Genomic DNA, 14,190 nt, shown 5'->3' with positions numbered 1-14,190 from the left:
ATTATAGTGAAGAAAAAACAACAACCCAACAAAAACTTGCACAGCTCCCAGAATTACGTTATTGAGGATGCTATTTGTCATCTGCTGGATAACAGAGCATACATTTTGAAACAGGCTGGCAATTCCATTTCATTCACTCTTCTCTTTCCTATTCCACAAGTGTCATTGAAGGTAAGCAGCAAAGTCACCCTCTTCATGAATTTCTCAAACTGAAATGCTCTCCTGAGGATTGTTATCCTGCTGCTATGTGATCTAGTCTGGAAGGCTGCATGTACCAAATTAAAGAGAGCTCTATGAATCAAAGCTGAGAGACTTGGTGCTGAGATATATAATGAGCACAAGAGCACAGGAGGCCCAGCCCTGCTCCCACAAAAATGAGCAGCAAGGGTCTGATTCTGATTTTGCTGATCCAGCTATAAATCAAGAGCAACTTCACTGAAGCACACACGAGTAAAAAGTGAACAAGCAGTCTTTCAGCCACTAAATTCCCAACATATCATGCGCTGTGTTTTGTGCAAAACATTGTCCCAGCTTAACATTGCCTGCATGGCCATCCCGGGACAAAATGGTGAGGATATATTCAAAGTGTGTCTTAAGAGAAAAGCAGTTATGAAGCAGCAGAGGAGTGGGTTAGCAGAGCCCTCTGAGCCCCCACCAACTGCCCAGCTGAATTAAAAAGAAACAGGGAGCCTCTCAGAGTCCAAACTAAGCAAGTGTACTTCTCTTCCCCTGCTGTACTTCAGATCCTCCTGAGTCCCGAGCTGGAGGCAGGTTTTGATGACCAGATACCTGTTAAGAGATTCATAAAATTTTATGTGTTTATGAGCACTCTTTATTCAAGTAAAATTGACAGTGCAGCTGAAAATACCTTTGTATTTTAATAGTTAAAACAACAGAGAGCATCAAGCCACAACATGCTGTAACAGTCAAAAGATTTTCACCAGGACTAGTTAGAATTTCTATGGCAAGGAAATTAATTAGTTGCAGCAGAGTGTTTATAGTGATTTGGAGGGGAAAAAATATGAATGGTATTTTTGTTAAGACATGGTATTCTTCAGAATAGCAAGGCTGAAGCTTTAAGAAAAGAAATTGCCCATATTTATCAAAGGAATGTATGATTTTGTGATGTTCTTTGTAAATAGGATTGCACCAAAGAAGATCATCACTACTGAAGAGAATAATTCTACCCCTATCTTATCACCTTTTTATCTTTTTAATGAGAATTGCCTGGCAAAGAACCATACACTGGGTCACAACACTGCCCAAAGAGGATTTATGTCTGAGTAGTGACTGAGGATGTATTTGTAGCCTATTATTACTGGACATTATAGGGACCACTAAATGAAATATGGTCCCTGTCCCAATTAACTTTTAAATCAATTACACAACTCCATTTTTCTACCAGCTAAAAGATGCAGTAAGACACAGACTCTTGTCTTGCTACAGTGGCTTGTTTGTTTTTATTTCCCATCCCAGGGCTTTAGGGAGTGTATTTCTGCTAAGTATTTCTGCAGCTGTTCAGAAGCAATCTGACTGCACAATACAGTATCTGAATAATTGTCTCAAGTGACTATTAAAGTCTGCTGCTGCCCCATAAAACCACGAGGAGCAATCTTGCACCACAGCAGAAAATATCCAAGAGCCAACCCTGCAGAGTGTCATTTCTGTTAGGAGAGAGCTGCTGCAACTGAGTGGAGGTTCAGGGAAACAGAAGGAGCACAGGGAAGGCTCTGGACCTTAAATTGTTTCTTTTCTTGCTGACTAAGCAAAGCTGCTGATTGCTAAATATTGAATTGTCTGTATTCATCCCTGGCCAACTGTAGCCAATGGACAGACATGGAGAAGGACTTTAACCTGTTACACGTGGAATGTTTGTCTTCCCCTCTTCCTCTCTGTCTCTCCTTAAAGCCATTTATACACTGCACTAAAGGAACCCTTTAAAGCCTAAAGTATGGTAATACAGTTTAATTGTGGTTGGTTGGGCTGTTGGGGATAAAATGAGCTGGTTCCAAGTAATTTTGCTGACTCTAAACTTGGCTCTGTACAGAGAGCTGGAGGAGGGGGGATTACTAATAAAGATAGCTGTGCTACCTGGGGAAGCTCTGCATACTGCAAAGGTACTGTTAGACTAGGCCCTACAGTTGCAGATAATTGATTTTTTAAAACAGTGACATTTGCCTCACACTGCCTAACAGCCTGCCTCTTAACCCTTCTGTAGGAACAACTCACACACAAATGTAACTCCCAGACAAGCAGTCTCTGGGCACTCTTTTCTAACTTAGCAAAATCTACTCACTTTGCATTCTTTACACAGCTCCTTTCAGTCCTGGAGCTGGACTCGGCTGAAAGGTTGGAGGCAGAAATCTCCTGTCTTCCATTCCTGCGGGATGAAAATAGACACCCCAAATTTGGGGGGGGCTGTTTCTTCTACCCACATCCTCTGATGTAGAACTTCTGCTGAATCCTATGTGAAATCCACAAGGTAGTGAGACCTGCCTGTTGTAAGGACAAGTGATTACTACTGATCAGTATTTTACTTACATGGAACATTTAAATCTTTCAGATGGTTACTCCTCAAAAATAACCATCTGGGCAATAATATCCCTCTCCTTCCCTGCCTTCTTCTCACAATCATCACCAAAATGCCAGGCAGAAGCTGCTCTGTTAGCTAAGCATGGTTCACATCCCATTAGTGATATATGTATGTCCAAATAAAGTGTTAACAAACTCCAATTTTAGATGATGAATAACACACAAGGATCATTTAGCCTATTAACATTCAACTGTGATATAAATTCAGTTAAGATTAAAAGAAACCAAGGGTTCAAACCATCCTACAGTGGCATAGAAACCTCATGAGAAAATGAGCTTGCTGCAATCCCCAGGGCTGAGCTCTTTCACTGTCTTACATAAATAGGTACATCTACACAAGCAGTACAATGTAGGATCTGGGAGAGCTTCAGAAATCAACTTTATAACTCTACTAATTTATCCACAGACATACTAGGCCTGTCTGTTTGCAGGTATTTCCAATAACTGTAAAGCTTTTGCTTGTTTACTTATAGAAATATCTTGTCTGCAGAGATAAGTTAGCAATTTCTTCTAGATACTTTTTATCATCTCTGTCTTCTCAGTAGCTCCCTCAAGCCTTCTGTGTGCAGTTGGAATGTCACTGTGGCAAGAAATCTTCCAGTCTGGTCTCCAGCTTTATAATTTCCATGTGTCTCTGGAGTAGAGAAGCAGTACAATAACAAGTAAAACCCACTGGACTCTTACATAAATGATCAAAACCTCAGTGTCTTAAAAATCCTTTTGCTCTCTACACTCTGTAATTTCAATCTGTGAAGTGAGATTTGAAAAGCATTCTGCTTTCATAGTGAATATTTTCTCCTTCTGCCACTTCAGTGTTATTTTAAAGGATCAGATTTTGTTCTGTGAGCTGTATGTAATAATGTTTAACAAATAACTCTCTCATTGCATTAGTTTAAAAGAAAGTTACTGTGGTGGCTGCAAAATCTGTTTTATGAGCATGTATCATCTTTCTTATGTCCTTTAATGGTAATAATATCTTGCTTTCCCAACCAAAACAACTGTACAGCTCAAATAGCATCACAAAACTGAGTGAAGCTTTCCCCTCCAGTTCAGCATGGGGCTTTAAACACCTCACCTCACCACATTACTGCCAGCTGCAAAGTAATGCAAAGTCTATGCTGCAGACTGATTTTCAGGAGCAACAGGGCTGTTGCAGTGTTCTTATGCAGTGAAAAAGGAATCAAGGCAAAAGAAAAAGGTCCATGTTTCCATGTTTAGACCTACTGAAAAGATTTTCCTATATGCCCCCCAATCCCTTTCTGAGTTGTTCCTCAAGTGGGACATCAAGCTGGTAGGAATTACAGATTACAGATCATTTTCCTGTGTTGTACTATTTGTTATGATTGCTCTGCACCTGACTTTTGATCTGGAAGTTTTTAAGCAACTTTAGATGATAACTTGATAATGATCAGTAAATGAGCTTTGTGGGGTCTCTGCACAATGATAAATGATGTATATATCATATACATATAACCAGTAGATGTAACCATTCCTGTGCTTTGGGGAGTTTGTACCTTTTTCTCTCACTGCCTGTTGGTCACCACCCATTGTGAGTGGTCACTTCAATAATTTTCTACTGTTTTTGTCTCACTAGTGAGCATCTGGAATTCTGAAAAAAATGGCAAATTCCAATACTGAGAATGTCCTCTAAACAGTGGCATGGATAAAAGATAGGATGGACACTGCTGTTTTGGTGCTAGAAGCTCTACCAAAAGGCAGCTTATGCCAGAGAAGCCTTCACTGAGCTATACCCAGCAGGAAGAATTCCCAAAGGATCCATTCTTGCTGTTTTTGAAGCAGTTCCCCAAAGAAACCAGACAGCAGCTTGAGATCTCATGTGGAAGAGGAAGTGTGTGAATCACAGTGAAATTACATAGGTGTCAACATTTAATATAGTGAAAATTCTTGCTAACCAGAAGGTGCAGGTTTTAATAGGGTAGCACAAAAAATTACTCTAGTCCCTCACACTAAACATTTTTGTAACAATTTTCTTGTAGTATTTAAACAGCATTTCAGATTTTAAGTTAAAATATGGATTGGATCTTATTCATGATCTGATTAGTGTTCACCATGCTCTGCAAAGCACTGGTTTATTTAATGAAGCAGGCATAATTTGCCAGTTTTATTTGAAGAAAAAACTGATCTATATAAGCAAGGGGGTGGTGAACAAAAGCTTGAGGTGTGGTGAAAATGTACTGCTGCTACCTTCTTTACCACTCTAATTATGGTGAATAGATGGAGCAGGAGAAGGAGACAGGACAGAAAAAGTCTGATCAATACTTGCCTCTCTTTTGCCCTCCCTGCAGTTAAAAGAGAATGACTGCACTTATCTGGCCTTCTAGGGGAGTATCCATTCCTTGCTGGAGGTTAAATGAAAAACTCTTTTATTCCTACTTTTATGCTGACCCTAAACTCATGTCCTGATTCTCCTGTCTCTGGCTACACGGATAGTTCTTCAAGCCGATGGGAAAATTGTCATGAAAAAGGGTTGCTGACATGAATGAGGCTTGCAAGATCAAACCCTTCATGATCACTACAACCCTGGGCTCTGGGCTGATGTGGCATCCCTGATTTACAGGAGTCATCCCATTAGCATCCGAGGGACAATTCACAGGAGTAAGAACTGTGGGAATGGGCCCCTCAGGAGCAACTACCAGCACAGTTATGCATCCAGCCTCACTCAGATCCTGCCTCACAGACCTGTCCAAATGTTCTGCAGGCACTTTATGCTGCAGAGGAGAAAATAGACCTTGGGCACAAGTTCACTTCTGCTTTACAGGCTATGGCCCCACTTTGGGACTCTTCTTATTCTCTGCCCTCAAAGAGCCTTCCTTCTAAGAACCTGAACCTTTTAAGTGGTTCAGGGTCTGCAAGAAATCTTGGCTTCTCTTGTTTCTTTCTTTCTTTCTTTTTTCCCTCTCTACCTTTCTTTTTCCCCCCCTTTGTTTCAGTCTTACTTTAATTTTTTTTTATTTCTTCTTTTTAAATCTTTAAAATTTCCCTTTGTTAACATTTCCTTTTATTTTTTAGTCTCCTTTTATCTTTTCTTTTTATTCTTTCTCTTATCTTCTGTTGCCTTCTCCTTCTCATTTTGTTTATATTTTTCTCTCTTTCATATTTTTCCCTACCCTGCTTTGTTTTAAAAATTCTTTCTCTTTTCACCTTTCTTCTTTTTCATCCCTTTCTGTCCTTCGCCCTTCCTCCTAATCTTCTTTCTCAGAATTAGAGGTATTCAAAGAGGGTAGGAAAAAATTAACAAGATGTTTGCCTCAAAATTCAAAGACTGTGAGTACAGCAGCTTTCTCAGTTTCAGAAGGGCTTTTTTAAAGTCACATAAATCAATCAGAATTTCCAGAATCTGAAAAACTGGAATGCAAAATCCAAAGGAAAGCATGCAAATAGTAGAATTTCTACATGCATTTTTGCTTCTGTTTATATCCTATCTACAAAGAATGAAAATCACCTTTTTTTCTGGTATTCTGTTGTTTCCAGGTGTAGTTATGAGAACTTGTGTAAATCAATTACCAGCTTTTCTTCTCAAGTGTAATAATGTGTGTTTAGTTTTATTGTTAACTTAATAGGTTTATCTGCTTTTTAAACTGACTGTGAGTAAGGATTAGAATGCCAAACAAACAAAAAGGTGGCAAGAGAAGATAATTAGTTTCATTTCAGTCACACCATGTGATCATGATATGTGTTAGGCGTGGTAAAAAAACTATGAAGACACAATTCCTGCATTGAATTAAGGCATGAGCTGCAGAAATTCTTCCATGTTTTTGAAATAAATCCATTCCCTGGGATGGACCCACGCTCCTGTGAGTTTTTTGGTTGATTTCAGCAGAAACACGGTTTGCCGTGTTCTTAGTGAGAACGAAGGTTGTTGAACCCAACCCCTACAAGAATTTCAAAACAGTTCTGATGCTACAGAACTGTGATACAAATTTAAGACTAGCAGGACAGTTCTGTTATAACATGTTAACAAGATTGTTAAAATTTGAGATCTTGCTCAAATGAGTTTTACTGTGGTTTATGATTTTAGAGAAGAGTTACACAGGAATTTGACATGACATGACAGTACATGGCATGAAGCACAGAAACAACATCAGTGAGCACTGAATGTATGTACCTTAGAGATTTTTTCATAAGAACGCAGATTTAAAATTTGAATCCCTTTCCTATGGTGTACACATCTTTAGGATTAGCTTTGGACCCTTTCTAGGCATCTGAGTACATTAATGTCTATTTTTTTCAGTCTTGCTTATCATGAGCTGCCTAGTCACAAGCATTGCTCCTGTTGAAGAGGAGTGCTGTGGGGATAGCATAATTCTCCCTGAAGAACTACGGGGAAGCTCGGACACCAGGCTGCCTCCATTCATCACACTGTAGCACATTGGTATGAGAACTCTGTGGTCAGCTTCAGAATTCCTTTATTTTCTGTTTCACTTTGCAAAGCAACACGATGCATATCTATTGGAACAGTGCTGATGGCTTGGCAATACAAGCAGCTTGGCAATACAAGTTTCATTTCCTTGCCCTTTGGTAAAAGTTAAGGCCCACCAGAACAAGGGAGGGACGAAATACTGAGATTTTAGGTAAGGTTTGAGCCCTCTTGGGAATTTGCACAATCGCTGGACTTGGCTGTCACTACGAGTGCCTATCTGGGTGACAGCCTTTGCTTCCCTCTGCCCAAGGGTGTTCAGACAGCAGAGCTTTCCCTCGCTCGTTCTCACACGTTTTCCCTCTCTTCCTCCCAGCTTTGCCGTGCTCCGGGCCTGACCCGCCGCTCCCGCCCCGAGCCCGTGGGGCTCCGTGAGGGCGGCCCGGGCGGGACCCGCCTCCGCGGCCGGCGAGGCGGGGCCGGGCCGGGCCGGGCCGAGCCTCAGTGTCCGCCGGGGAGCAGCGGGGCTCGGATCGCCGCGGGCACGGCCGAGGTGCGGGCACGGCCGGGGTGCGGGCGCTGCGGGGGCGGCGGGGTCCGAGCCCGCCCGGGTGCGGGAGGGCGGTGCGGGGAGCGCGGCGTGAGGGGCGACCCGGGAAGGCGGCATCTGCCGGGGGCCGGGCCGGAAATCTGCAGCTGGATTGGGAGCGGAGCCAGCGGCCACACGGCGCTTGGAGAAGTCGCGTTTGAAACACGCACAAAAAGCGGCCCCCGTGGGCCCGTGGCCGCCCGCGGCCCCGGGACACGCGTGGCGGGGGCGGCGGGAGGGTCTGAGCACGGCGGCTGCGGAGCCATACCATTATTATTATTACTACTACCCCTGTACATCAGGCTGTTTGTGACCGTAATGGGCATATCCCTTCAAACCCCGCGCTGTTTGTGTACTTGGGGTTTGTTTTTGCGGTTTCCGCTGGCGCTGAAATCCCGGGTTTTTCGGTGCCCTTCCATTTTGTGCTGAAGGCAGGGCCTGGGCTGGGCATGCCGGGAGCTCGGAGGGCAGCGAGGGGAGATGGATAAATGTGGTGAAGCTCCCAAAGTGCTGCTGAACACTGTCCCATGCCAATGACTTGGCATCATCCTTGGCTGCATTTACAGCATAGTTTAGGGGAAAATGCTCTGGCGACCTGGATTTACTTTATTTTTTGTTGTGTGGAGCACTGTGTGCTTTTTGCTGTGATACAAAGTTAAGAGTAGCGGGACAGTTCTGTTGTAACATGTTAACGAGATTGTTAAAATGAATGGGAACAGTTACTGTCCGTTTCTGAGAGGGGCCTTCGCCAAGCCGCTGTTTATCTTGGGAGCTGGACTGTAGTGAGAGAGGAGGGAGAGTTACATTGAATTAATTTCCCAGGGTCTGCAGACCCTGTGCTGGGCCCAGTGACCCAAGGATAAAAGAGGGAGCAGAGTCCCATCACCACAGCAGGCAGGTCCAGGCAAGGCTTGTTTGAGCTTTGTTTTCACTGAGCAAACAGCTGCTTACCTCCATCCTGCCCGCTTCCTCAACGAGGACACGCCTTCAAAGCATGTCTTCCATCGTGCTCTTTGCTCATCAAGTTCCCCTTGTTTGGCAATAGCTGACTGTGCTGAAAGGGAGATGAGAGGTTGTTAAAAGTGTAATCAAGTGAATATTAACATTTTTATTACTATTGTTAAAATTATATCACAGGAAGTGAGTTAGCTGTAACAAAAAAAAAAAAAAAATCATTTATTTGGGTCTCTAGTGAAGCTAAGACATCCTAGTTGTATGGATTCCTAGTCACTAAATGCATGTTGAAGCACTTGGTGAGGAAAAAGCCTGGGTCTGGGCAGTGCAAAAATTAAATGTGCTCAGGGATGTGCTTTTTTTTCCACCTGCATTCACTCCTCAGCACCTCTTAACTTCCTGGTGTTGATAAAAGGATTGTGGATTTGGTACGGTCTCATTGGAAAGAGACTTCATTAGTTTAAACCTCCCATGATAAAAGCAGAAATAGTCCTCTCCTTTTTGTCATTACAACTTAATCTTTGCCTGTGAGTCATGCTAAAAGCAATTTTTAAGAACAAGGTCTCAAAGGGGAAAAATGCATGTTTAACTCGGTTTGATCACAAGTTACTGCTGGGTAGGAAGATACTGGTTAGTTTGAAAGCTGAAGTGCAATTATAATCGTGTCATTTTACACACAAAAAAGGGTAGGCAATACTAATTTTCTTCTTTACATTTCATAGTTCATAGTATTGTCACATACTCCTCCTATCCTGGTAACTGCTTAGGGAAATTTGCTAATTCAAATGAATTGGTCTAAAATTGGTCTAAATCCTTGTGTTATTTCAGAAGAGTACTAATTTCTGTGACTAAGTGTTGTTTCTGCAATTACATTAAATATTTTGGTAGTTTGTACTTTGACAGTTTAATAAGCACTTATAATGGAAGCAAAATATTATAATTTATCATCTTAAGGTATTATATTATGCTATTGTGAAAAAAAAAAAAGGGTAGAAAATTGCTTAAAAAGAAACTTTCCACAGTGGCAGAATCATGCTGTAATTGCAGTGATGCTAAAAAAACAAGGCTATTAGCAGAATGTTTTTGTCAGAACTTTGGATTGCAACGATGTCTTTTTTTTTTAACTAACTTTTAATGTTTTTTAGAGGTCATCAGTGAGAAGGGGGAGAAATGGCCAAATCGACTCAGTTAATTGACAATGAAGTCTTCCGGGCTTACGCTACTTACACAGCCATTGTTCTTCTGAAGATGATGCTAATGAGTCTGATAACAGCATACTTCAGGATCACAAGGAAGGTAATCTTTTGGAAATACTGGCTGGGAGAACAGACTGACGTTTATATTGAAATACAGAGATCTCATGTATATATATATGCATCTCTAGAATTCTGAGGCTGAGGATATTTCACAAATCGGGATCAAGGCTGCCTTGGAAAGCAATCATGTAGCTCTCCTAAAATCAAAATATTTTCTTGACTTGTATCTGCCTTAGCAGTCCACAGAATGCATCTGTTACTACATGTGTCAGCAGGGAGAAATCAACTGTACGTTGAGTCTGCACTGCCTGAATTAAATGTTCTTTTCAAGTAGTATCTTGCAGTATTATGAGGTAATGATGGGTCATGTAATTGTAAGAATTTGTACCTAAGAGGAAAGGGAGACACTTCCTTGGTCATAAATGAGAATGGGAATAAGGCTGTTGATGCTGTTGCTGTGTAGGCTTCTGCAGAAGGAAGGGATCCAAAAGGACTTTCAGATAATTTGTCAGGAATGGTGAAAAAGAGACTTGAGAGCTTCCACCTTGTAGGTGCCTATGTTCTGTCAGACTACTGGGGTTACTGCAGGCTTGTTCATCTCACAAGAAGGCTTTATCTAAGTGCATAAATTGCATTGCATTAATTTGTCAGCACACAAATGTACAGGCTGGGCTCAAGAAAGCAGCAAACATTGTATTATTCCCTGTGCTTTTAACTTCAGGTAAGTTAAGTGAGGATATTGAGGCATTGGCAAAAAGAGTGACCTTTATAGCAAGCTGCTTTGACTGGATAAAACATTTTGGCTACTAATGTCACTTGTGTGCTTGTGTTTGAAACAGGCATTTGTCAACCCAGAAGATACAGCATCATTTGGAAAAGGGGAGAGTGCTAAGAAATTCCTGAGGACTGATCCAGATGTTGAACGTGTACGCAGGTAATACATAGGAACCTGAAAAAGTTATTTTAAATAACAGAATAATATTAAATCAAGGAGTTAATTTCACCCCATTCTCGGTCAAGCTTTTGTGTGTTTCATGGTGCTGTATGTAGCAATCTAATACATTAATTAGTTTAAATGAATAAACCATTCCACGCTCAAATGGTCATTGTGCATTCTAAAAACAATAAGCCTCTGTCTAGTTATAATAGCTGACTCTTGGGTGCTGTCCTGTCTGATGGGCAAAGTGGTGAGTACAGTACACTGTAAAATATAACCATAAGTTGATGTAGCTCATGGCAAAATTTTCCAAAATCCTAAATTTTGACATGCTGTTTGATACACCTATACTAACAATGAAAGTTTTAATTGAATGCTTTCTATAGGATTATTCCTTGATGAAGCTAAGTTTATTTCTATAGCAAAAACTTGAATGTCAGTGAACTCTTCTCATTTAAACCTCCATTAGGGAAGACCTTGAAAATATGTACCAGTGCTGTTTTAAGAACACTGCATCCTTGCAAATAATGGCTGTTGTTTCACAAAGCATATTTCTGTATGCCTCTTATGGATTAAAATCTCAGAAAGAAGAGCCTAATCTAAGTGGGCTGTAAAAATGTTCTGCTTCTTCTTTTTGTGCCCCTGAGTAGTTCAGGGAAGCTGTTGCTTAATTTCATGGGTGTTACATAAAAGTGGGAACTTTTATGGTGAGGGGTAATTCCTTTCTCTTCGTAAATTGTAAGAGGCCAGCTAAGTTGAGACTAACTTTATCACTCATTTAACTCAAATTGTTGTGGTAGATAAATGACAACCAGCATGTAATTTTCACAGAATAGATTTTTAAAACACTAAATTTTCAAATCCTGTTTTGTGTAGTTTCTCAGACATCTCTAGACCTAGTAAGTAAGCTTGGTTCTAGTTACTATGTTGGTGTTGCAGCATCCTTATTATCCCCCCAATTGTGGTTCTTAGTAGAAGTTTAATATGTTTTCTCCTACAAGCTTCATGGCAATAGATAATGCCACATAAATTTAGCATGGCTTCTCTTTTGTATAAGTGATTGGAATGTGTTCAGTTTGTGGAGAAAAAGAGATTTTTTTTTTTCAAGAAAAAGAATTACTTTCTTCAGAGTACTTTTATGGGGAATGAGAATAAAAAAATCTGGAAGGCTATGTTTCTTTGTAATTATAAATATATTCTAAAAGCAACTGCAAGACAGTGCCATGACCTAATTCCAGTTGGCTCTGAAATTTGACATCATTAGTTAGGCTTAGACATTGTTTCAATAGTAAATTGGGCTGGAAGTATAATTTATCTAAAGAGGTGAAGGGAGCTGGGAAGGTTTAGGAAGGGGTGTGAAAGAACACTTCAAGATATATGAGTTCATTCTCAACACATTTTTAGTAAATTAAGGTTTCAAAATTTGAAACATTTTTTCAGCTATTTTAGTGTTCAAAGTGAAGAAAATGAACGAAAAGCGTAACTGTCACACCTGTTAGATGTTCAAAAATAACCTTCTTCAAGATGATGGAACTTCATGAACATTTGATGAACATAGCAGCTCCTATGTAGGATATTTCATATTTTCTTATGGACACCACAAACTGGATTTATGGGATTAGAATAGTCCATCCAGGCCATGAACTGTAATAGCTTCAGTCACAGCTCTCCAGTTAATTGATGTTAATTGAGAGAAGCTCCAAGAAAACAGCTACCTCTTTTCTTCCCTGACTGCATTCTTGCACACCCAGGTGCACTCAGACACCTCTTGTAAGTCCTTAGTATTACCAAGATCCTGGGGAAAAACTAATACCTTTCACACAGAAGATCAGAAGCTTGAAAATGTGGGGTGCAGCAGGAGAGACCAGAGTGATGTCAGGCGAACATGCCAAAATCATTTCAGTAATGAATCAGGTCCCCTCTGCAGAGGAAGCCAAGAGTTGTTGAATAGTGGCATGCTCTGAAGGTGCTGAAAAATAATGAGGCTTGAAGTGGTTTATTCAACAAAATACAACACTTTAACTTTGCTTCTTTCTCCAGAGGCCACCTGAATGACCTGGAGAACATTGTCCCATTTGTTGGCATTGGACTGCTGTATGCTCTTAGTGGCCCTGAGCTGTCCACGGCCCTGCTGCACTTCAGGATCTTTGTAGGGGCTAGGATCTTTCACACTTTTGCATACTTGATCCCTCTTCCCCAGCCTGGCAGAGGTTTGTCTTGGGCAGTTGGCTACTCAGTGACCTTCTCCATGGCCTACAGAGTCCTGAAGACAGCGTGGCTCCTGTAGCAGAGCTGTAGCTTCCGTGTCCCCTTCAACATTCCGCACAAAGTTCCCGGCACTGTACCATCATGTCTTGAGTGAGCCAATGAGTCTTCCGTGGTAACTGGAATTCTTCTTTTGAACAAAAGCTTTTTGTTCCTGTTCAGAAGTGTTTATTTTTTGGAGGGAAAAAAAAGAATCCTTCTCCCTGTATTCCCTGTGCATGGGTTGCACTGCCAAATACTAGATTGGATGTTCCCTTTGCGATTTGTCAAGTGCTTACAATTCTAAACATGCCATGATGCTGTATTGATAGAGTGTTTGATAATTTTCTACAGATGCACTATTTTTGGCTGTAGCTCTGAAGTCTAAATCAATAAAGACAAGATTAAAAAAAAAGCCTGTTTGTATTTTTGTTTTCATTTTGACTCTTCTCACTGCAGCCAGCAAATAGCATGTCACTATGTATCAGGAAGAGATTCCAATCATACAGTTCTTTGAAGAGAGCTTACCTTAATAATAAGATATAACCAGTAATGCTAGTCTTGTTGTAAAAAAATCTTTGATGAAAATGTTTGTATAATCCACTTTGGGATTAAAAAACCTAAACCATTGCAGCTCCATTTCTTTCAGTTGAATAGATTAAAAAGAAAAACATACTTGTGCTAAATTCTTTGGAGAAACTAGTAAAAATTTTAAGTAATTATTTTTGCTGGAGTTCCTGCAAATGTTCATTTTGTGACTGGATGAAGTGTAGACCCTTTGTTAGAGGATTTTTTTTTTCATTTTTGAATAAATTCAGCATAAAATGAATGACACTTGCAAATGTAGCTATCAAGTAATCCAGATGTACATATATAATTAGTTTATGTGTCATACTGTCATAAATATGTTTCTGATAGGAAGTTTTGCTCTTTGCTTACATCTTTTCTATGATGTGTTAATTTGAAATACATTCTTTAAAGACTTTCCTTGGCTTCTTTTTGTTTGGTTGGTTATTTTTGGGGTTCTTTAGTAGCTCTGGATTAAATAATAGCAGGAGACTTCAAGTGACCCAGATTTTGAGTCTCTGTCACTCAAGTGACAGAGATTTCAAGTGTCTTTATATGCAGTGTGCTGGTCATTGAGAAGTTTTAAATGGCAGAAGTCAGAGCACAAACATTTGGTTTCCTTTCCTACCCCAGAAGCTGTGCCCATAAGGGAGACTGAGAGTTCCAGAGAGGA

General features: G+C 40.6%; 1 protein-coding gene across 2 annotated transcripts; it reads left to right on the top strand.

Annotated features, from left to right (window-relative positions):
- The first annotated feature begins 7,348 nt into the window (after positions 1-7,348).
- Positions 7,349-13,936, top strand: MGST1 (microsomal glutathione S-transferase 1). 2 transcript variants are annotated; one of them, XM_071422110.1, is made up of 4 exons: positions 7,349-7,540; positions 9,659-9,809; positions 10,609-10,703; positions 12,747-13,936. In XM_071422110.1, the coding sequence occupies exons 2-4, from the start codon at positions 9,684-9,686 to the stop codon at positions 12,991-12,993; spliced, it is 468 nt and encodes a 155-aa protein (XP_071278211.1). In that variant the 5' UTR covers positions 7,349-7,540; positions 9,659-9,683; the 3' UTR covers positions 12,994-13,936. The 2 variants fall into 2 exon arrangements, with proteins under 2 accessions (XP_071278211.1, XP_071278210.1); XM_071422109.1 differs by having other exon boundaries at positions 7,353-7,523.
- Positions 13,937-14,190: the final 254 nt, after the last annotated feature.

Source organism: Agelaius tricolor, unplaced genomic scaffold (genome assembly GCF_023055355.1).
Source record: "Agelaius tricolor isolate 1412-34295 unplaced genomic scaffold, bAgeTri1.0.p SCAF_3, whole genome shotgun sequence".
In the NCBI taxonomy this organism is placed as follows: domain Eukaryota; kingdom Metazoa; phylum Chordata; class Aves; order Passeriformes; family Icteridae; genus Agelaius; species Agelaius tricolor.
The sequence above is the reverse complement of the archived record's forward strand: the minus strand, read 5'-3'. Positions and strand labels throughout refer to the sequence as shown.